Source organism: Colias croceus, chromosome 12 (genome assembly GCF_905220415.1).
Source record: "Colias croceus chromosome 12, ilColCroc2.1".
Lineage (NCBI taxonomy): Eukaryota > Metazoa > Arthropoda > Insecta > Lepidoptera > Pieridae > Colias > Colias croceus.
Window position 1 is genome coordinate 9,035,814 of NC_059548.1, and position 24,691 is coordinate 9,060,504.

Here is a 24,691-nt window from a genome sequence, read left to right on the forward strand (position 1 = left end):
AATAATGATAATAATTATACCTAATAAATAAATAAAATTATAGTAACAAATACCTACTATATAAATGCATAAATTATAATACAAATAAATAAAATACATAATATATACATACATATGGCATTATTGTTATATAAAAAAAATAACTATCGAAGTAAATGGATTTTACAGTTTTATATTATAACTGGCTATGCCCCGCGGTTTTACCTGCAGTGCTTCGCTCCTGTTGGTCTTAGCGTGATTGTATAATATTATAACCTAAGCCTATATAAATGGGCTATCTAACACCGAAATAATTTTTCAAATCGGACAAGTAAATCCTGAGATTAGCGCGTTCAAACAAACTCTTATATAATATTTTAAGTGCCTAAAGCTGGATCGGGAATGTGGGAATATTATTTTTACCTAATTCATAGAAAAATCTAAGATATAAACAATAGTAGGTACTTCAAATAATATAATAGTTTATTAAAATGCACTAATCTATACTAATATTATAAAGCTGAAGAGTTTGTTTGTTTGTTTGTTTGTTTGAACGCGCTAATCTCGGGAACTACTGGTCCGATTTGAAAAATTCTTTCGGTGTTAGATAGCTCATTTATCGAGGAAGGCTATAGGCTATATTATATCATCACGCTACGGCCAACAGGAGTGGAGCCACGGGGGTGAAACCGCGCGGAGCAGCTAGTAAAATATATTACACAACACGAACTTGCGTAATGGGCAAAAGTTATACCTACCTACATAATAAAAAACATTATCCATAACCGATTCTAGTATTTATCGATATTGAAAAACGTTTTACATGGATTTCTTAATTAAAAATATAAATATAACTTTAAAGTAAGAATATATTAAAATACCATTTCATCACGTTTCTTAAGAATAAGAAAATAATAAAAGTACTTGTAATAATAAAAGTACTTACTACTATCTCCTGTATAATATTAAATGTTTTTTTTTTAATCTACGCTTTATTAGTATCTGTGATATCTAATAATTAATGTCAAATAATATTTACGTAAATAAATCGTTCAAAATAAAGCAAAAATACATCACTGAAATGTTCCAGAATATTTACAATGAATGCAATTTGCATTTTTTTATTAACGTCGAATTCTTGTTTAATTCTATTGATACAACTCACAAGGATATAAAAAAGTTAATTATTCCTTCATAAAAGCATGATTACAATTAAGTAGATCTGAATATCTTATCAATTCTAGATGTCAGAATTTCTATTCATTAATTCCAGAGGTTTAAAATGTGTTCAGGTATTTAGAAATAGATAGATACTACCAACCTAGAAAAAAATCATTTTTCGTACCTAGGTAGGTACCTACCAACAGTGAAATAAAAAATGACTATTACATTTAGTTTATCCTGTAGATATTTAATCCTTACTCAAAGTTGTGCCTAACTTAGAATACTTTCGAGTCATGAACCTATCACTTTAATAAAAAATTAGGTACTATCACAATTAGGTTATCCTTCATTTTATCTTCACTCTAAAATCCTTCTAATTCAAACAAACTACAACAATTAGTGTCAAGATGAACCTATCAAGGGTCGTACCTCTTGCCGTGAATTGCAGTGATTGGCAAATTCATAGGTATTACGATTTACGAACGCAATAACCATCCATAAATAATTAATAATTAGGTATGGTTAAAATATATGAATTTGCCAGACAGTTCAATTCACGGCGTAAACTGTCAGGAAATAACACGTCATAATACGGCCTTATGTTGTTACAGCAGTTTAATAAAAAAACGACATCCAGTTTATCCAACTCCTTGCCTATTCAAACTGTACAACTTACAAACAAACTTCTTTACAATAATTATTGTTGTCGACATCTTTCAGTTTAATTGCTATATTATTTTTAAAATGAGTCTTGCAAAATGCATTACAATCATCGAGATGAACTTATCAGTTTAATTGCATTCAAAACTTTGTAAAAACTAACCCGCGGTATCAGTTGAGGCAGTTGGTAAGCACGGCCGTCGGCGCGCGCACGGTACGCAATGGCGCGAATTTGTGTGTTGCAAGTTTTGTTATTTATTTACGCTGTTCATTCAGGTTCGTATTTAGTTATACAATTATAATAATGTACTTAGTAGTTATAAATAGTAATACAAAAGTTTTTGGTGTCTACTCGTGTGTACTGTTATAACATTTAAAAATATCAACGGATTTTTTCAAAATATTATATTTTTAGTGACGAAAAATTATCTCACTTACCTATGTGGTTTTATGTTTACCCCCAAAAAGAATTGAGTTTTGCGTTAATAATATCAACGGGTGACGGTTTGTCAGCATATTGTTTAAAACTAATAAATTAAATACCTAAATGAAATTTTGATTTATATATTTTAAGTGACATAATTTGCATGCTGTTTAATAACGGCTGAACATGCTGGAACTCTATTGTTAACATCTATGTATACCATGTTTTTTGACAAATAAATTAATTTGAATTTGAATTTGAACTAGGGTTTAAAATGAAGTCGGTTAATAATATGTTACCAACAATCGAAATACGAGAAATAAAATATCGTTTATACTTTATAGGTATTTATTTCATTTAGATGTAGACTTATGTAGGTCGAAAAGATTGTTTAAAAAAAATCAATTAATTGAAATCGACCCAAAAGATTAATTAACATAAAAAAACAGATATATTATCTATTTTTCTATTGTAATATATTGTTTTTGTAAAATCAATAATGTAATTGAAAAAGTAATTATGACGTGTGTAAAAAGCTATTATTTACTTCAATTAACAAAACCGAGGTAAGAATATAAACTATACATATTATATAATATATCGAACTTTCGATTGATGTCGATTTATTAATTAGTTACCTAACGTATCGTTGTGTCATTAAAACGTCATTACTGTTATACTATAGGAACCTACTCTCCCAATTAAAAATAAAAAAAAGAAGGGAAAAATATCATAACAAACAATTTTCATAAATATAATATATAAAATACATCATAAAGCGTTAATAAGTAGGAATTATTGAGAAGCTTGTTTTTTTACCGTTGCTAAAATAAGCACAGATTTCGCAGAAATATGAAGACATCCCACTTTTTGTTCCTTTTCGTCGTTATTGCTAAAGAGCAATAATAATAATTACAATTACAATTATTAAATAAATTCAAAATGCAGATGACATTTGAATTAATAAATTTCTACGCAATTAGAAAGCGTAGGTATTAAAAATATACAACACTAGACTAAATACACAACAAATTTAGCTACTAAATTATAAGATGAAAATATAAAATCTAGGGTTGTTTATTTAATTAGGATGTCTGGAATGAAGTGTGGGTGAAACTGGATAACACTTGAATTTATAGAATTACTTTTTACTCTTCAGTTTTATCCACATTTGTGTAGATTTTTAGGGGTTTTTCATTTTACAACATTACTTATATTTAAATTTTTATCACTAATGCGATTTCTATAGTTAATGATCATAATTAATCGTCGGTAAATGTATTATAACATGCATACAATATGCATGTTATCTTAGAACTTTCGTCAGGATGAACCGATTTTGATATTCCATTTTTAATTTAAGCTCAGAAAGCTTTTATCATTAAAATAAAGAAATGGCCTAATTATTAATAAATTCTCTGAACTTTACTACATAAATAACAAATATTAAAGAGTATATTAAATAATATTAAAGGGTGGGCCTTATTACATTTGGACAGTGACATTACAAGTGCAATTGCAAGAAATCACGTGCTTTTAAACCTGTTCCTTGCATAACTGGATAATACCTGTTACTTTATTGTATGCAAAAATCACTTAGGTATACTTTATATGAATAATGTTAATGTAACACGTGTCTTATTACAGTTATTACATAGATAACGATGATAAAAATTTGAAGAAGTATGAGCTTAAATGCAAAATACTTGCCCCATATTTCCTTATTTTTTATATTGTGTTAAAAGGTGATTTTAAAACGGGAGCACTGATTACATAATATTATAAATTTATATAATTTATTGATTGTTTACGAATAGGTAGGTATTTCATATTTATTTAGAAAGGTCAACCTTTTTTTTTTTTTTTTTTTTTTAGTGGGGAAATCTTGCATAGATACCCACGGCCTCCGGGGAAGAGGCCGTGGGTTATGTCGGATTCCTACCGACCAAAACCCCACTGTGTTCCGTCAAGCCGCATCAGCGACAGGGCCACGGGTATGTGTAGAATTCATCCGTGACCCCATCAGCGGCAGCCCGTCGCCGGGCCCAAACAAGCTAAGAGCCTGCCAGCTCTACCCTCATGGAGTGGCGTGAGCGGAACACGTCTCACGCCGCCTCATCCCACCGGACAATGGACTAAATCCCCGCTCCATCGCCCGGCTCCCATCGTCAAGGAGGCTGGTTGCGGCTGCGTAAATCAGCCGCAGCGCGACGACGACGCCCAATAGGACGTCGGCGCCGGATCGGGTCCGCGTGAGGATCCCTCTCGCGAACCCGCTCCGCCTCCTCTTTCCGCGAGATCACGTCCTCAGAGAACGTGATCACCGCGCGCCAGGATCTGTCGCTACCCACCATTGCGCGAACAATGGAGGGCAGAGAGAGATCCGACCCAACGACCGCGACCAAGCGAGCACGAGGCTCGGCCCACGCGGGGCACACGGCAAGAGTATGATCTGCCGTGTCTTCCGGGCAGGCGCACCAGTGGCAAGCCATGCTGGGCTCCCTCCTCGCGACTTTACACAGATACCGCCCGAAGCAACCGTGCCCGGACAGCACCTGCGTAAGGCGGAAGGTTATTGCCCCATGCCGCCTGTCGCACCACTCCTGCAGCACCTGTCGAATCGCTGCGACCGTCCGCTCTCCAGCGCTGGGCTCTTCGAGCCGGCGTTCCCACTCTCGGGACCGCCGTTCGGCAGCCTCAGCCCTCCACTGCTCAACCTCCTCATAGGGTGGATTGATCCCAAGCGACTTGGACGCCGAGACGCGGCGATACACGTCCGCAAGCATCTCGGCATCCAGTTCCCACGGGGGCGTCCCGGCCATCACGCACGCTGCCTCAAATGACACCGTGCGGTACGCCCTCACTACCCTAAGTGCCATGACCCGTTGCGGTCTCCGCAGGAATGGTCTACTACGGGCGCTTAGGGCATCTGCCCAGATGGGGGCCCCATAGAGGGCCATGGAGCGGATTACGCCTGTATACAAGCGGCGACACCCGCCCCTAGCACCCCTGAGGTTCGGGAGCAAACTTCCCAGTGCCCCAGCCACCCCTACAAGTCGGGGGGCGAGGCGACGGAAGTGCTCCACGAACTTCCATCTGCTATCTAGCACAATGCCAAGGTACCGCATTGTGGATCCGACCTTGATGGGAACCCCGCTCACCCGGATCTCCGATCCAGCGCTGTGCAGCCTTCGACGGCCGGGAAAGAAGATAGCCTCCGACTTCTCCAGCGCCACCTCGAGACCTAGCTGCCGAATACGACACACCACATCCGCCACCCCCGCAGCAGCCAGGAGAGCTGCTTCGCTGTACGAGGCACCGCGCGCGGTCACCAGGGTATCGTCCGCGTAACAGGTTACGCCGATACCTGGGAGATTTGCGGCGCGCAGGACCCAGTCGTATCCAATGTTCCACAGGAGCGGTCCGAGGACTGAACCCTGTGGAACACCGCACGACACCTCCCTCTCGCTCCATCCATCTCGAGTAGGGTACGCCACAGCCCTGTCCGAAAGATATGATCGCAATAGGCGCATCATATATTCCGGAACGCGGTGAAAGTGGAGAGCGTCTACAATCTTGTCCCACGGCAGGGTGTTGAAGGCATTGGCGATGTCCAAAGACACCGCCAGAACAACCTCACCGTCCTCAGTTGCACTCTCCACTGTCGCCCTCACACGCGATATGGCATCGAGCGTGGACCTACCTCGGCGAAAGCCAAATTGATTGTTGCTGAGGTCCGGGCCTATTCCCTCTAAATGGTTGACGAGGCGAGCTGCGAAAACGCGCTCAAAAAGCTTGCTCACCTCGTCAAGCAGTACAATTGGCCTGTAGGCAGTGGGTGAGTTCTGCGGGCGCCCATCCTTCCTCAGCAGGACCAAGTTCCCCGTCTTCCACCTGCGGGGAAATTGGCCCCGCCGAAGGCAGGCTGAAAATAGCTGCTCTACTCGGGGTCCCAGAGCCTCCATCGCCAGCACCCAGGCTCGACCAGGGATTCCGTCTGGGCCTGGGGCGGTGTTCTTCTGCTTGAGCCGCCCCACCGCTGTCTCCACTTCGTCGCGGGTGACATCCGGAACAGATGTACCTGCGGAGTCTTCCTGTCCATCAGACGTCGGCGCCGTTGTAAAGGCATCTCTTCCCCTTTCTGGGAACAGGGTTACTACAATCTGTTCCAGTAAGCGAGGCTCGAGGGACTGAGACAGGGGAGGGGCCCACGGGCGAAGCTTCTGCCTTACCCGCTTGTACGGCCGACCCCACGGTTCTCGGTTCAGGCCCTCAAGCATCTCGTCCCAGGCCCGGTCCTTGGCGCTACTGATTGCCTCCTGCAGAGCGGTCACGCACTCCCTATAAGCAGCGTACAGTCGCGTTTCCTCTTCCTCATCGCGCCATCTCCGGCGCCGGTGTCTAGTGTACGCCCGCCTCGCAGCCACACAGGAGGTGCGCAGCTGGGCGATTTCGGCAGACCACCAGTACATCCTGCGTCTGCGCGGAGTTGAGCGGGCTCTGGGCATAGATGCATCGCAAACCTGCACCATGGCGTTTGCCAGCCATGCTGCTTCTTCCTCGACCGAACCGTCCTGGGGCGTAGGTATCCACGACTGCACTATGGCAGCCTCGATCAGAAGATCCCTGTCGAGGCTCCGAAGTGCCCAGCGCGGACGCCTTTCAGTCGGGGGAGACCAACTGGAGGCCATCGAGGGCGCAGAGATACTGAAGCGAATATACCGATGGTCCAACAGCGTCTCCACATCGGTAACGACCCTCCAATCCTCGATTCGCCGTGCAAGGGGGGGGCTGGCAAACGTGACGTCAACGATGGATCCACCCCTTTGCCTAACACAAGTTAGTTCAGACCCACGATTGAGAACTGAGAGATCGGCTGCAACTGCCCAGTCCTGTAATACCGCTCCCCGCGCATTCCTCACCGAAGACCCCCATGCCATTGACTTGGCATTGAAATCTCCGGCCAGGAGTATAGGCTGGGGACGGGCGAGTTCAATCAGTTCCCCCAGCTCTGCCAGAAACTGCTCGAACTCGTCCAGTCCGCGGTTGGGAGAGAAGTATACTCCAACCACTGTGTACCCTCTGATCGATGCCGAGACGCAACCTCGCCGCCGGGCAACTCGATCCATGACAGCACCCCCCTGCGCCACCAACGTCACCAAGCCATCCACGTCCCCCGCCCAGTTATCCCGGGGAGGTACCGAGTATGGCTCAGCTACGACCGCCACATCTATCATCCACTCCGCCAGACCCTGGAGTAACAGGTCCTGAGCTCTGGCGCAGTGGTTGATGTTGGCTTGAAGAAAGCGGAGAGCCATCACTACGTCTCCATTCCTTCTACCACCACGGGCGCCTCAGATGGCGCAGGGCCTGAACGCGATGCGACTACCGGGCGATCGCGCCTCTGGCCTCCTCTCTTCTGCTTCGGGGCTTTGCAGGCCAGGCCCCCGAGCCGGTGTCCCGCGGGCAGTTTTGCATCGGCGCAAAGAACACAATGAGCAGCTGCCGTGCACCCTGCAGCCTTGTGCCCATTTTCGCCACATCGGTAACAGACATTGCTTCGGTCTGTGGGCGACGAGCACATGGCCCTAACGTGTCCCACCTCCAGGCACCGGAAGCAGCGTTGCGGCTTCACTGCACCGAGCGAGACCCCCGCGGAGATCCATCCAACAAGGATGCGCCCAACCTGCGCCACCTTTTTTGCAGCAGCAACTGGGCAGCTCACCCACGCCGTGGTGGAACCTCTCGATCCCACGCGCAGACCACTACACTTAACCTGGTCCGCGGGGCACTCACCCACCCGGGAGACCGCAGCTGTAACTTCCTCGGCAGCCACCGAATCATCCAGACCAGTGACCCGCACCTCCGCGCACTTTACCGGTCTGGATACCTTTATGGTATCCTCGTCCCACACCTCACGTAGCCTACTAGCAAGGGCGTCCGCCTCCTTCGCACTTGTAGTGCCCGGAATTTCCAAAATTCGAGCCCCAGTCGCGGCACGCTTAAAGCGTAGGGCGCTGACACCGATCTCCGTGAGGTCGATCTTTTGCCGGGACCCAGCCATTACAGAGGCGTACGTGACCCCGCGCGCCTCCGCACCCGGCTGCAGGGTTATGACTACAGCCGAGGACGAGGGAGAGCGGAGTTTAGGAGCCCTTTTTCCTACTTTAGCCTCCGCCTTGCTTTTCTTCCTCTTCTTCTTCCTCTCCACTAGAGTCCACCCTTGCTTAGGCGGATGCTGCTGGGGAGCGGATGACGTAGACGGGGCAACCCTTTCGGGACGCCGCTCCGCCTTCTTTCCTTCTTTTTCTGGATTGGCCTTTGGGGCCAGACCGGTACCCACAGGCTGTGCAACAGCCCGCGTTTCGCCCTGGTTTTTATTCACAGCCTTGGCCCTCTTAGAAGCCTTTGAAGGCGGGAGTTGAGGGAAGTCCTCTGTTAGCACTTGGCTAACCGCCATCCCCCCAGTCCTATCATCCGCCGCCAGTGGCGGCCTCACGCGCCTTTCTGGAGGTAGGCGTTCCTCCAGCACATCCAGTCGGGCGTTAACCATTTCTCCAACCTGCCGCATGATGTTCGCGGTCAGTTCAGAGTCCGCCTGCTGCTGCTGTGCGCGCTGCGCATGTTGTGCGCCCCCAAGCGCGGCTTTCATCTCCGCCATCTCCTTGCGGAGGGCTGCAATCTCCCCACGCAGCCGAGTGTTGTCGGCCTGGAGCCGCCGTGTGTCTTCGGAGGCGGTGCGCTGCACAAGTAGTGCTACCGCCTCTTGTATCGCCTCCGACGCATCCTTTAGGGTCCGTTTCGATGTCCCCTTCAGGTTTGAGGATTTAGCCTCTATGACCGCAAGATTCTCCTCAATGCGGCGCCGTAGGGCTGCGATTAATTCGTTGACGTCGGTTCGCCCGCCGCCGGCTTCTGCGTCCGCCACCTGAGAGCTTCTCGAGACCTGGGTCTCTCGCTCAGTCTCAAACTCGGGCTTGCCGCCTACAAGCTCAAGAGCTTTCCTTGCGGCAACCATTTCCGACAGAGTCTTCCTTGCAGAGGCCGTAGGTGTGCGCGATGTCGACGAGCGTCCCTTGCCCCTCTTGGCACTCTTCTTGGCCGTGCGCGTTCGTCCCTCTGTGGAGGAGCCCGAGCAGCTCGCTCCAGAAGACCGCTTGCGTTTCGCCCACAATCGGTCCTCCTCGTAAGACTGGACCGTCATGAGGCTGTCTACAGACGTTGCCGCAGACAGTCCACTAGGTCCAGCTTTCCTCCCCCTTGTTCTCATACGCTCTATTTGAGCGCGCGTCCCTATCCCAATATCCGTATCACTTTGCAAATCGTTGTTTTCCTTTGTCCGTTTGCCGAAGTCGTCGGTCGGTCCAGTAACTTTTGGCGCCGAGGAGGCCTGGGAACCCACCTCCTCAGTGTCTTTGCGTAAGTTTTTGCCCCCCCCAGAATACGTGGGGCAGCCTGAGTTGGACTCAGGGAGGGATTCTCCACTTTTGGTGGTACCCTCCTGGGGTAGTTTATTTTTAAAACTTACCTCCATCATCTCCTCCTCTTTCCTCTAGTTTGCAGTACGCCTGCCGGGTTAAACCCGCCAGCCGCTACCTAGGGCTGGGCCCTTTCGGCTCCACAACGGCCTCATCGGCCCCAACCCCAGTACTAGGTGATGCTGCGCACATACCATCACCTAGGAGTATTATTTAGCAGCCCTCCGGCCTCCTCGCTGGTTTTGGTCCGCGCAGGCTGAGCAGCCGGTACCCCCCATATCTGGGGGGCCTGCCCCTATCCGCCACCTGGGGACGCGCCCGATGGGAGACCAGAAACTCCACACGGGAGAAAGGTCAACCTAATAGGTCAACCTATTAATTTTAATTTATTTATGGATTAGGTATCTACCATTTATCTAATTAGATTGGTTGCGAATTGCGATGACTTGCAATAATTTGCTTATAATGGTTACCTATTAGTCAATGAATTGACCGAATATACGAGATATAATTTTCTTTAGCAAGTAACACCATAAAAGATAATACAGATAATAAATAACATGTAAACGTGATTAAATCTTGGTTTAAACCGAACGTGACGATCTGTAGAAAAACTGATGATAATTGGTTGATATTTTATTACATAGACATAACTACATTGTTAAACAATTTTTATTACTTACAAGATATGTAGTATATTTTTAAGTTACTATACTTTGTCCAAATGCAAGTTTTCCATAAGTTGTCTTATATATGTATTCAGTCAGTTCAGATTTTCATTAGATACTTTTTGATGTGATTACTAAAGAAATATAATCTCCATCTAAATATACAGTCGTGATATTTTTAAATGACATTTAAAATAATATAAATCGAACAAAACAACAAAAAGAACTGGTTTATGATTACAAGAACATTAGATGCGAGATTTTATGATTGCAACATCGCACACTTTTAAAAAACATACCAACAATAATGAGATTATTATCTACCTGTCAAATTCATTGTTATAATATAAGTAAAAATCTATATTTTATGAGAAATCTGCAATATTTCAAATGGCACTCTCTTACATGACTATTTCATAATATTATTAAAACATTAGCATAATGTACACGTTTCAAGAAAAAGGATTTCTTTATAAATCGATTTTCTAGTAAATCGCTATGAATTATCGCTGTATTATTAAATTTACGGTGTAACTTGCACGTTTAAAACATAAATTAGAATGCATTAAACAAAAACAGGTAATAATACATGAAATACCTCAAAATAATCATTTCAAATATTAATTTACTTCCCAAAATAATAGATAATAACAAAAGAAGAATAATAAGTTAGGTAACTACTCGTACATACAGTACCTACATTGTTTATCTAAAATATCTCTCATTGAACTAATGTTAATTAGAACCAATATTATAAAAAAAAATACTGAAGTAACTAACGTTAATTAATTTAAAAGTTTATACCTAGCCATTAGATAAAAATATAAAATACATTGATATTACCATAAGTTACCTATCATAAACATGGGCTATATTTTCATGTAATATATTAAAACACGTATCTAAACTCTAACTACCTTTTACAGAAAATGTACCAGCACCGAAATCGAAGAAGATCCTAGACACCGTCATGAATCCATCCTACATACCTGCTGACGAAAAACACGGTTCCTATTGGAAGAAATCCGCTGCAGAGACTCTCAAGTCAAAGCTCCAGGAGAAAATTAATACGAATAAAGCTAAAAATGGCATTCTGTTTATTGGCGATGGAATGTCGGTAGCGACGATCATGGCTGCTAGAACGTTCGGTGGTCAGTTGGAGAGGAATTTGGGGGAGGAAAACGTTCTGGACTTTGAGAAGTTCCCGGTTGCTGGATTGGCTAGGGTGAGTGATATTTTGTAGAAAAGATAGGTATCTTTTTACTGAGTAGTAATTGTAGTTACGGTTATGTGTGTGTGTGTGCGTATCTGTATAGATAATAATATAATATGTGTGTTAAATTTTGTTTCTAAAAACAAACTAAAGACATACCTAAGAGAGCAATTAACTTTATCAATTAATTTATTGACTAATTGAAATGAAGTAGGTAGGTACTTAAACTACGTCATATTTTTTACTGTTATATTAATAGGCAGTTGTTGTTATTCATTATTGTTGAACTAAATAATATTCGATATATTACTACGTACGGAAAGAGACATCACGAACAAAATCTGTGCGCCATTTTTTGCTCTAAGTTTTAAAAATTATTATCTAGTTAGGTACTTACCGATGAAAGTTATTCCTTTGCACTTTTCCGTATTATTTGTTTTATTTGTGCAATATCGTAACACACACGAACGTATATTTGATGCGTTTCACTTTAAAACAAATAAAAAATGAGCGTGCAGTTACGCCATATGGCCGTATGTTGAGCGCAACATATAAGTGATGTAGGCGGTGTCGTCTCCATATGTATATCTCAATGATTTCATATAGTATTTTTAATTATGATTTTATATCCATACAGTATATTTTGTCGGTTAAGTCCCACAGTTGACATTTTACCCTGTGTTATAATTATTGGTAGTACCTTCACGTTGTTAATTGAGGAAAAAAATGAATTTCTCAAAATTTAACATGGTCAGTAACGTGTCTTGATTTTTAGTTTGGAGTAATCTTTTATTTCATTATTTAAACATCGTTATTAAAATACCGAATTGGTTTCGATCTAAGAATTGAGTAGGCGATTTATTGAAATACTAGCTTTCCGCCCGCGGCTTCGCCCGCGTTTTCAAAGAAAAAACCCGTATAGTTCCCGTTCCCGTGGGATTTCCGGGATAAAACCTATCCTATGTGTTAATCCAAGTTACCCTCTATATGTGTGCTAAATTTCATTGTAATCGGTTCAGTAGTTTCTACGTGAAAGAGTAACAAACATCCATACAAACTTTCGCCTTTATAATAGTAGTAGGATCATTCATTATATAGGTTCCTTTATATTTAACCATCTAAAATAAAACAAAAATGTTACATAATGTCTTTAGGTACACATAAATTATTTTGATGTCAATCAAAATTCTATCACAGGTAATTATAATGTTCTGTGGTTCTAATCTTGTTCTAATATAGAATACTAAACAATGACTAAACGAAATCGAAATACAAACACGTTGCATAAAAATACAGATTTTTGGACTATTTTTAACACTAAAGTTCTAACCGGTTGTTACATAAGGTCTTTATATTTTAAATGCTAAAGCACTAAAGTTTTGCAAGTGAAATTTAATTAAGCATTCGAATATGTGAAATTGGTCATAAATCTTAAAATAATATGTATTATTTCGGAAAAAAGTTTGCTTTAAGAAAACATGAATACCTACCTATCCAAATGCTAACCCCTAGGAGCCAAGACCGGTTGCCTATTCGCTTACTTTGATGTTTATTCTGTGCCTTGATCAATATACTATTAAATTATGAGACGAGATTAGAACACGCGTCTTCTGTCTTACCGGGGTGACCGCGACGCCTCAGCCACTCGTGATCCCGCCAGATCAATATTATAATTTATCTCATCTATATAGAACTGAAAAATTTTTTTCTTAACATCCAGTAAAAAAATACTTTTGATAATCCTACCGCAATAGCTGTAATACCACAATTAAAAACTATGTAGATAGAAGACTATCAGAGATAATCTTTAATATAATTCAAAATATACAATAATAATAATATAAAATATGTAATATGAGTATAATAATTAATAACATAGATAATGATTTATCATTGATATTTCTATAACAACTGATTGTAGTTTAGTCTCACAATATTGAATATTGTCTATGCTAATTTGCGCTATCTAATTGTATTTGTACATAATTAATATCTAGAATTCCTATTACACAGGTAGGTATATTAAATTTTAATGTGTGTCAAATTTGAATTCCTAATAATATTTATATAAAAACTAGCTTCCGCCCACGACTTTCTACGTGCATCCCCGTTTTTCCCCGTTCCCGCAAGAATTTCGGGAAATACTTGATGCCTACGTCCTAATATCTACCTGCATGCCAAATTTCAGCCCGATACGTCCAGTGGTTTGGGCTGTGCGTTGATAGATCACTATATCAGTCACCTTTGAGTTTTATATATATAGACTAGCATACCGCCCGCGGCTTCGCCCGCTTTCTCTAAAACGATTTGAGATTTAAACTATCCTATCTCTCAAGTTGGATCGAACTGCACATGGTGTGCGAATTTTATTATAAATGGTCAAATGGTTTTGGAGTCCATTGAGGACAAACATTGTGACACGAGATTTATATATATTAAGAAGATTTATATATATAGATACCTATTAAACTCAAACTCAAACTCAAACATTCATTTATTCAATTAGACTACTATTTAGTAGCACTTTCGAATCGTCATTACATAAGTATTTTTAACATTTACCACCGATTCGGAAAGCAGTATCTATGGAGAAGAATCGGCAAGAAATTAAGTATACATCTCTATCATTATTATAATATTCATAAATAAATACTAAGTATTAAGTATAAAAAAACTAATTTATTGATTGCACGAGCATTCATTACATTTTTTTTTAATATTCCATTCGTATTCATATTATAGCTAACGTATCTATTACGGGCGTTAAAGCTATAAGTAGTCATTAAATACTCATCAATTGAATTCATTAACAGTATTATTTATCATATTCTCTATTCCGAGTTTATATGTATAAAGTTCTCGTGTCACAATGTTAGTAAGCATACCTACTCCTTCAAAACGACTTGACCGATTCTCATGAAGTTTGGTGTGCCTATTGGGTAGATCTAAGAATCGGCCAACATCAATTTCATCCCGGATCAACGTTTGCCGGGACAGCTAATAAAATAAATACAACTACAAATTCCCATTTATTGATCATTGTATAAGCAGTGATAAAGTGCCAAAAAAAAAATAATGGGCTTAAAGTAATTGAAGTTTTGTCGTGTCTTACAAGTTACAATATCCGGGAAGAGTTGACAAAAACTGCACAATTGCTCACAATAAAACTGATCTCTTTGCTCAATGAAGCGGTACCAATCTGTTATTGTACAGTCGAATGGTACAGCTTATATTATAAAATAATTAATTTAATGGTACCGTTTTATGATTGGATCGGATCAAGGTTAGGCGTTTAATGAACACGCCTTAGGTTAAATACAAGTTTTAATATGCATAAAAGTAAATCTAGAAAGTACAAACAAAATTATTTTAAACACAATCCAGTGCACCAATGTTTTGCTGCGTTTGTTTATTCCTTAAAATTTCTATTAGCTCCTAGAAAAACTTATACCCATCTTTTAGGTAGTAGTAGTATTTAAATGCCTAGTAGGTATTTAATAAAACAAACACAAATAAATCTGACGCACTTTTCATTTTGTGGACGACTGTACTTCTTTTCGGCAGATTTCTTCACAAAGTTTCCTATCATTATAATATTATGTCAATGACTTATAATACGATTACACTTGAACAATGTAGTACAATACGCAACGGTTCTTTTTTGGTGATTTATTGCTACAATTTCAAACAAGTAAAAAATATAAACAGTACTAGTTGACCCGGGAAACTTAGAACAACGTACAATTACTACGCTCGGACACCCTTACACACCTGCCGGTATTAAATATAATTTACAGGTTTTATTCGCATTTTCAAATCGACTGAGAATCAATGATAGAGATCGGCAACTGTAACGTGTGATGTGTGAAAAGTGTAATAACTTATTAACGACACACATCATTATAATAAATTATGGTAATTTGTGTACTGATAAATTTAATACAGCTAAATAATATAGTAATTGTAATTAATTATTACTATGCCATGTCGAATAAACACGACCATGAGAGTGTAAATTATACGTTACCTATGATTTAAGGAAAATTTCATATTTATCCTGTTTTGTCCGGAAACGACACAAAGAAAAATCGAATGGAAGGCGAAGTATTATTTTCTATTTGTAAAAAAAAATGTATTTTTTACGACCATACGAAAAATGTATTTTTTATATTTCATTGAACCATATGAAAATCGAAAATTAATAATTCTGTCATGTTCACGTTAATTTTTCAGCTGAAAAATAAGGCATTGCCCAAAATAAAAGAGAATTTTTGAATTGAATGAAAGGAATCGATTTTCAAGCAGAAACCAATATTAAAAAAAAACTTTCACTTATTATTGGGAGTATCAAAGTTTAACTTCAATATATTATTTTTAAGATTAACATCATAAACATTCAGAGTATACACACTGTATCTTATTAAAATTCAATTTGTTGACGTTATCAATGGTCGATGACCGTGTTTGCTTCCGGATTGAATAAAATTTACTGACCTAACTGAACAAATTGAAGACATGTTTTGTGAAGCCTTACATAGAGAGACTTATTAACTCCTTCTTCTATTCATTTCAATCTCTTCCAATTAAAAGTTCATAAGCAGTTGGAATCCGTAAACGTTTGTTACGAAGATTTTTCATGTATTGATATATATTCACAATTGCATGTAAGGTCAATTATTCGCTACTAGTACCAGTAACTAACCATTAGTGCTCGTAAATCTGTCATAAGTAATACTATAACATTAGTATAGAAGAAGCCAAGCGTGACTTGTCATTAGTTGGTAAAATGCGTTGACCGGTGTCACGTTCAAGGGAACGTACGCGCAGGAGGTCGCACGTACTGTCTTTCCGATTTGTACCACTGCGTGAAAGGAGCCATTTCGGTGACTGATGACGTCATAGTCATTCAGTAACTAGTGTTGGTCTGGCTTGGCATCAGTGTATCGATACTTTTAACACATAAAGATTACATAGATAAGCTCCGTTGCTCGGTGATTAATGTGGTTTTTAGGCAGTTCCATATAAAAATGTTCTCTCCAAAAAAAAAAGTGGTTCTCAATTCGGCTGGATTTTTTTTTACAATTATTTTTGTTGACTTTTATTTGTTAAAGGTAAACGTAAGCAATAAATTGTATCTAAAATTGTAAGCTAGGTATTAGGGAATTATTTTTAACGTAGGCATTTAATTTACTACATTCAGTAACTTAATTCAAAACAAACATAAAATTTTACAAGAGTTATTTCCTTAAATACTTTATTAAAACATGACACAACATTAACACGTAAACCAAGCCATTTGGAATTACCTTATCAATAGTAAAGAGAACAATCAAAGGAAGGAAGCTAAATAGGAAATATAAAACAATGGTCTTGTCAAGGTGACAGTGACATCTCATGACGTTATTTATCTGGACTTGTCAAGATGTCAAAAAATGTGTTTGCTCAAACATGTTGATGGACTTTTATTCACGGAGCAAATATGTGAAATAAAAGCAAATATATGAAAATATATTGCGTTGTTTATTCATTTTTTGTTGGGCAATTTAGTCTGTTGTTTAATTTTGAGATGATATGGGCTTTTACTACAAGCCGTAACGTTTTATGCAATTATAGGTCTAAACATCAAACCGTTCTGATGCATTTATTTCCTTGTCTAGTATGTATAGAACCTACCTACCTTCCTACTTTTTAACATCTACCTATATTATCATTGTCTCAATTAATGAAAAAAGAAATGAGGGTACTTTTTGACCCAAAAACGTTTTTGTTAAATATCAACAATGTCTTCTGCATTTTGGACACCATAATATGAAGCATAATTTAACCGTACTAAATACATTAATTTCTCATTTCTAGACGTACTGCATAGACGCTCAAGTCCCCGACTCTGCTTGCACAGCCACGTCCTACCTCACGGGTGTGAAGACGAAGTATGGTGTGATTGGTCTGGACGGCAATGTTACAAGGGGGTCATGTTACTCACAACTGCATAAGGCCAATTGGGCGCCATCTATTGGCCAATGGGCATTGGCGAATGGTCTGGATGTTGGTGAGTCGAAACTTAAGTTTACTTTTTAAAGAATGCTTTTGCACCGGAAAAGGTGAATGATAGTCTATTAAATGCACACAACTTTGCTTAGAAGCGAAGGAAGAGATTTTTGAGTATTTTATTTAGTTTAAATAACTTTCTATGAACATATCTTTTTCTTCTTCTTCTTTTCTTTAACTGTAAAGTCCAGATCCCAACCCAAGTATCTAAGTGTGTACTGTACTTTTAAAACTTCATCTTCTTTCTTCTTCTTCTTTCTCAGCCCGGTTTAACCCAAAGTGGAGTATAGTCCTCTTCATGGGCACGCCATTCTTTTCTGTTCTTCGCCACCCGCGTCCATTTTCTTCCCAATACCTTCACTATATCGTCAGCCCACCTAGCAGGCTGACATCCAGCATTTCTTCGCCCGGTCCAAGGACGCCATTCCAAGATTCATTCCTTAAAACTTCATAAATGGTCTGAATTTGAATTTTAAACCTGTAATCATACATAGGGGTATTCACAAGAATTTCTATTTTCTATTTCTCGCCCTATGTAGCTATAGTAACAATATTAAAATGACCACATAAAGTAAACACTATAAAATTTGTGTAAACAAGACTGCATTTTCCTCCTAGTTATGTGTCCATTTGAAAACTTACAACTATAATTACTTCAAATTAAAGGAAAATAGTATATTTAAGTGCACCTAGATGTGCCTTACTTTATTATTTAATTACCTTTAATAGACGTATTTTTATCTATATTATGGTAGATAATTTTCAAGGTTTAGGTAAATTATTACAAAATCATCTGCAAAATAGGGTTTAAATTACCTACCTAAAAATAATTGAAATTTTAAATGTTGTAATATAAATTCTTAAAATAGGTATAACATTAATCCCAAACCCATTATTTGTACAAAAATACCCTTGAAATGGAATTCAAATTACAAAATTTTTAAAACATTATCTTAACTTTGTAATATTTGATGAAAAATGAAGCCAAGGTTTAGGCTTATCTATAAGTAAAATTATCAATTTTTAAACAATAAAATCTGTATAATATTATTTTGTATAATATTATTTTCACTGATTTTATTGTTAATTTACGTAAAAAAATAATGACTAGCTGCGCTCCGCGGTTTCACCCGCATGGCTCCGCTCCTGTTGGTCTTAGCGTGATGATATACCTAGACCTATAGCCTTCCTCGATGTATGGTCTATTTAACAAACTTTATAATATTATAGATTTTACAATAATAAATTATTCCTAAACTCTTATAATAAGAGAATAGTGACGTCTTAGCACCTGCAATACATTTAAATCATTAATTATGATTTAATAAAAAGAACAATGAAACATTAAATACGAAAATGGAGGAAAAACAATAAAATTTTACAAATAAATCACCATTGAATATAACTCTATTGAGTTATTGACGTAAATTTATTGTGAAACAAAGATCTCAACTCAAAGAAGAACCTTTAAAAATGTTCTAGAAACAGTTTAAACTAATTTCAGTAGATATTAATTAAAGAAATAAAAGGGATCTGCAAGAAATTAAATTATATAGAGTATAGACCTGCCTACATAAATATGTACCTAATATAATATTATGTGATTATATCTATACAAATCATAAAAAAGGTAATATATGAATTCACTAATCCTGATCAACGATTTCCATAATTATTTAACGTAAATACATGATTCCTGTGTGCTGCTATAATATATTATCTACCACGAGCGGAGCATCGAAATTAATTTACAAAATAATAATAAAGCCTGGCTAGTTTAAATTGTAATATCTTTTACAGGATTAGTAACAACAACGCGTGTGACCCACGCCTCTCCCGCGGGAATGTACGCACATAGCTCGGAGAGAAACTGGGAGTCAGATGCTGATGTGCCTGATGATTGTCTGTCCCTGGGCTGCCGGGATATCGCATATCAACTGGTTATGAACAACCCTGGACGGCAGTTTAAGGTAAGAGGTAGATGTTATTCTGTCCTAGTGGTCAACTGGTCTGGTGGGTCACTTGATCTAAAGCGACCAACACCGTCCATGAATATTTGCAGAAGTAATGTATCTGCAAATAGTGTTGCACTCTTATTGAAATTAAGAGAATGGTGAAAGAATTAACGACAGGAACTGGGAAGGGGGAGGAAAAGTACACAGGCCTCTGATATTAATGATGTTGATGTAATCTTTGGGAGATTAATTTAATAAATTTTACTAGATGTGTCTCGTTATTAGTAATCGTAGGAGACCATTAATATATTTTTTGGAGTTGTTAATTCTTTACAATTACTTTACAAAATATTACATGCTATGAAATTAAATGTTTCGCATTTGCTTCGATGACGCTATATCGAACGTGCGAAAAGCGGCATTCAATGAGCAATGAATATAATACGTTTATCTCAACGTCATCTTCAATTAGTTCCGAATTTCATTACCTTCTAAACAATGACACATCAGTTAAATAGTATGTAAATCGGATACTTTACGGTGTGACGGTGTTCGCGACTTCACGGCACATTATCGAGATATTACTACCTGATGCAAGCAAGGCCGTTGATAGTAAGCGTTTTAAACTGAACAGTTTACCCTTGTCCTGAAATTTCTTTTCCAAGTATCAGAAGGCATAAAATATTTAATTGAGATATTATTTTAACTTATATCAATATAATAATTATAAATTATATTAACTACATTAATCGTGAGTCTATTTTTGCGAATATAGACCAGTCTGTCTTCTTTTGCCAAATAGTTACAATATCGATTAATTTTTATTCATTCTGTCAGAAATGGTTCGAACAGTAGACTACTTTGGAAACAATTGTTTCAGTTTATTTCTTTTTAAATACGAAATATCTATAAATATTAAAACAGCTGCATATCTTCTTCTTAATATATAAAAATCAATGCCACTTTTCGTTGTAATTCCATAACTCGAGAACGGCTGAACCGATTTCGATAATTCTTTTTTTATTATATTCCTTGAAGTACGAGGATGGTTCTTATGTAGAGAAAACGTTAATATGTACCACGGGCGAAGCCGGGGCGGACCGCTAGTATTTTAATATATGCGCACTTGGAACAATACATCAACCTTCATTTAAACTTTACTACAATGTTATTGTATTTATGACAAGTACCTCTACCTACATGCTTTCAATTTATTTCAAGTGGGTATAGAAATCGCGAACAAATTCGTCTAAATAAGATCAATGTAAATTGATTGTGAACATTCAAAAATCTTAATTTTAATATCATTTAAATTCATATTTCTACCTGCAATTTTAAACATTCATTTTTCATATTGTATCGATAAATGTTGTTGCAATACTTAGTTATTGTAAAATAAAACAATTTTAATTGAACAATACATTTTAAAAACAAGTGTTTACTTAATTAAAAATAAAAAGTTTATAGTGAACCTAGTAAAGCCACATAGCAATCACGCAAGTATTTTTCTAAATATGTCTCTATTTCCAGGTAATACTGGGTGGTGGTAGGCGGGAATTACTACCAAACATCACATCACCTCTTACCAACAACACAGGCAGACGGAACGACGGCCTCGACCTAACAGACATGTGGCATGTAGATAAGATGGAGAAGAATGCCAGCCACCAGTATGTTACAGATAGGAATGAACTTATGAAGGTAATTATGGTTTTCATACTGAATATTAAGTCATGTACGAAAAGAAAAAGTTGATGAACAATCAGGATCTTTCGATTTACTTCAAGAAAGCAAATGCTTCACTTAATAGTTGTAAAGCTAAAAATACATCTATAAGTGGAGTCAGAAATGCCAAAATAACTTTGAACCGAAAAAAGGATTGAAATATTGGATTTGTGGTGTGAATAAAAATCATCAGATCTCAGTGATACCTATTTATTTCTGCAGTCCAGTAGTCGAACCATAGTTTACACGCTAGGCATGATAATAATTTAAATCGTTTTTTTCCAGGTGTTCAATTCCGATGACCTCCCAGAATACCTCCTAGGTCTATTCCAGAATGACCACATGGACTACCATCTGAAGGCTTCTAACCAGCCCACCTTGGAGGAAATGGTCGAAGTGGCCATCAAAATGTTGAGCAGAAGCGAGAAAGGATATTTCCTCTTTGTTGAAGGTCTGTTGATTCAGATAATATAACTTATAGGTTATAAAATTATGTTTAATATTCTTCGCACGATGACAATTTTCACGTTCGTAGCGTTTACAATGGCTTATTGACTATTTCAAAGAATTTATTTTCCGCATCACAGTAGTATTTCAAAGCCAGTACCATTGTTTGAAAAGATATTGCTTCGCTCATTATGTGTAAAAAAATAGGAAATACTGATAATGCACAAACACAGCCAAGTCACTTATCTATAAAATGAGTTCTCTGTCGAAACAAGTTCTTAGTATTTCTTATGTTTAACGTAAAAAAATATATAATTACAAGTACCTACTGTGGAGAAGGAAGCACTTTAATTTATTCATTACCAATGCTTGTTATCTTTTCTTTTATCATTTTCCCCAAACCAATATGCTAAACTGCAGATTGATGTAATGTATCATTACTTTCTGTCCTTGTTCTTGTGTTCATTTGAAATCAAGTGCTATACCGAAAACTTCTCTTCATCACTCATACTCCATTAACATTTGCATGTATATTAAGATGCATACTAATAAATAAATGGTAACTATTTCAGGTGGTAGAATAGATCATGCCCACCACGACAGCTATGCCCACCTTGCCTTAGATGAAACAGTGGAATACAGCAAAGCTGTCAAAAAGGCCCGAGACATGACCAATGATCAGGAAACTCTCATAGTAGTCAGTTCTGATCACGCTCATACAATGACAGTAGCAGGGTATCCTTCAAGGGGTAATGATATCCTCGGTGTAGTGGATACAGCAAGCGGTCAGGATGGAAAACCGTATACCACTATTAGTTATGCGAATGGCAAAGCCACTTCGATCAATGAGAATGGACGAGTTGACGTCACTTTGCATAGCGAGTTCTCTAATCGTAAGTATATGAACGTAACAATTAATAAAATAAAAATAATTTAATTGTATAACAAGGTTCTAAAATAGGTTAACCAATTTCTATGTTGTTAGTTAACTTTTTAAAATCCCAAAAAAACACTCAAGTGATAAATATTACGCATAGATTTTTTTACTTTGGTCTTTTTTTAATGATACTTACAATGCTCATTTTCACATATTTACTGCACCAATACGAGAATATTATATTATATTATACTTTAATACAAAAACTGAAATATTCTGAAGTAACAAAAATCCCATTACTTTACAATAATTTGACTGGCCGGTTGGCTTGGTTGGTAGTGGAATTGCCTTCCAAGCCAGAGGTCGTGGGTTCGATCCCCACCCGGGGCAAATATTTGTGTGATGAACAAATAATGTTTGCTCTGTGTCTGGGTGTTAATTATCTATATAAGTATTTATTTAAAATTATATATGTATGTTTATCAGCTATCTGGTTTCCATAACACAAGCGAAAACTTAGTATGGGATCAGATCGTGCCGTGTGTGAAAATTGTCCCGAAAATATTTATTTATATAATTATTTATTTATAATACCTTACCTCTCCAGGTGCACTCGACTACTCCTACCCCAGCCTCGTCCCGCTCGAATCAGAAACCCACGGTGGGGAGGACGTCGCGGTGTTCGCACTCGGCCCCTGGCAGCACCTCTTCACATCCAGCTACGAACAATCCGTCGTCCCGCACCTCATGGCCTACGCCATGTGCCTTACAGACGACAAACACGAGAACTGCAAACCGAAGTCCAGGCATAGAACGTTCTGGACCTCCAGTGGTACAACCCACAAACCAGAGTATTATATTATGTTAACTTGTGCTGTGATAGCTGGCTGTGTTAGGTATTAAATAGGTTAGGAATGGCGGCAGAGTTACTTAAATTTGAGGGAATAAGCAGAGGTTAGGAAAACGAATTTATCAATAATTACAATTTTGCAGTACATAGATAGAGTTTTGTAGAAACGAGCCGTCTCAAGTTGTTGAAATAGATTGTTGTTATGTTTTTATTATGCATCTCAATCCTAAATCAGTTGACACAAATTAATTTTAAGTAGTTTTATGGGTGACTATTGCATTTAGATAATACGTGATCCCAATCTTTAATTTATGATATAAACTGAAAACATAAAATACACTGCTTTCATCAAATAAATTTTAATGTTCCTACAGAAAAAATATGTGCAAATAAAACTAAACAGTAAATAGCTATTATTTTTTTCAGGAGTACTAATTTTTCTAAAAATTATAATTAAAGTCTTCATAAAAATAAATGCAATGTACAATAATTATGACTATTAATTTCTTTTGTTAAATATTAAATTGTTGTAGTACATCAAATACGTAGTGTAGCAAAGTTATAATATAGAAAAAACTTTGCACTAAGTGCATAATTTACCTAAGTATTAAAATAATTAATAATGAATATTAGATGTAATTAAGTAAGTAATTGTTGATCAAATATCAATCTGTATCAGTACAAGTATTTATTTTTTCTATTACTTTTACTTACCATACTTTACCTAGAAGTTCTTACTCGAAAATTTTCTTTTTTCATCTATTAATTACCTTCCACTTCTTCCATTTCTCTTTTGACATATTTCTTATTTATAGTAGAGCCATTTTAATAGGCAACATTTGACAGTTCAACAAAATTCAACAACGTAACTTAGTAACGACGACATAGAATAACATGATATTTCGTTTTGTTAGAACTGCACATTTGCTTAACTTTTTTCAATTACGATTACATATTTATAATAATATTGACCGATACAAGTTATTTTAAGATTTCATTTTACTGATAAACCATCCTAAACATAATAAACAATTTCTGAATTTAAGAACTGACGTCGCTACAATTTTGTGTCAATAAACCTTTTTTCTTTTTAAATGCTAGAGACGTTACTCTAAAAATTGAAATCTGACATCTAGAATCGAAAGCATTGATTACTTGTGAATAAAAATCATCATCATAAATTAATAAATTCGATTGACAAAT

The 24,691-nt window shown here is 38.1% G+C and overlaps 1 protein-coding gene across 1 annotated transcript; it reads left to right on the plus strand.

The window, feature by feature from the left end:
• The first annotated feature begins 1,976 nt into the window (after nucleotides 1-1,976).
• On the plus strand, nucleotides 1,977-23,716 carry LOC123696382 (membrane-bound alkaline phosphatase-like). The gene is made up of 8 exons (XM_045642518.1): nucleotides 1,977-2,079; nucleotides 11,300-11,598; nucleotides 17,443-17,635; nucleotides 19,435-19,604; nucleotides 21,120-21,290; nucleotides 21,600-21,765; nucleotides 22,334-22,654; nucleotides 23,246-23,716. The coding sequence occupies exons 1-8, from the start codon at nucleotides 2,025-2,027 to the stop codon at nucleotides 23,539-23,541; spliced, it is 1,671 nt and encodes a 556-aa protein (XP_045498474.1). The 5' UTR covers nucleotides 1,977-2,024; the 3' UTR covers nucleotides 23,542-23,716.
• Nucleotides 23,717-24,691: the final 975 nt, after the last annotated feature.

What these genes read in the sequence shown, in the direction of transcription:
- LOC123696382 (XM_045642518.1), top strand. Translation starts at nt 2,025, where the DNA reads ATGGCGCGAATTTGTGTGTTGCAAGTTTTGTTATTTATTTACGCTGTT. An exon ending in CGGTTGCTGGATTGGCTAGG is followed by an intron (nt 11,599 to 17,442) that starts GTGAGTGATATT and finishes TCTCATTTCTAG; the next exon opens with ACGTACTGCATAGACGCTCA. An exon ending in ACCCTGGACGGCAGTTTAAG is followed by an intron (nt 19,605 to 21,119) that starts GTAAGAGGTAGA and finishes CTCTATTTCCAG; the next exon opens with GTAATACTGGGTGGTGGTAG.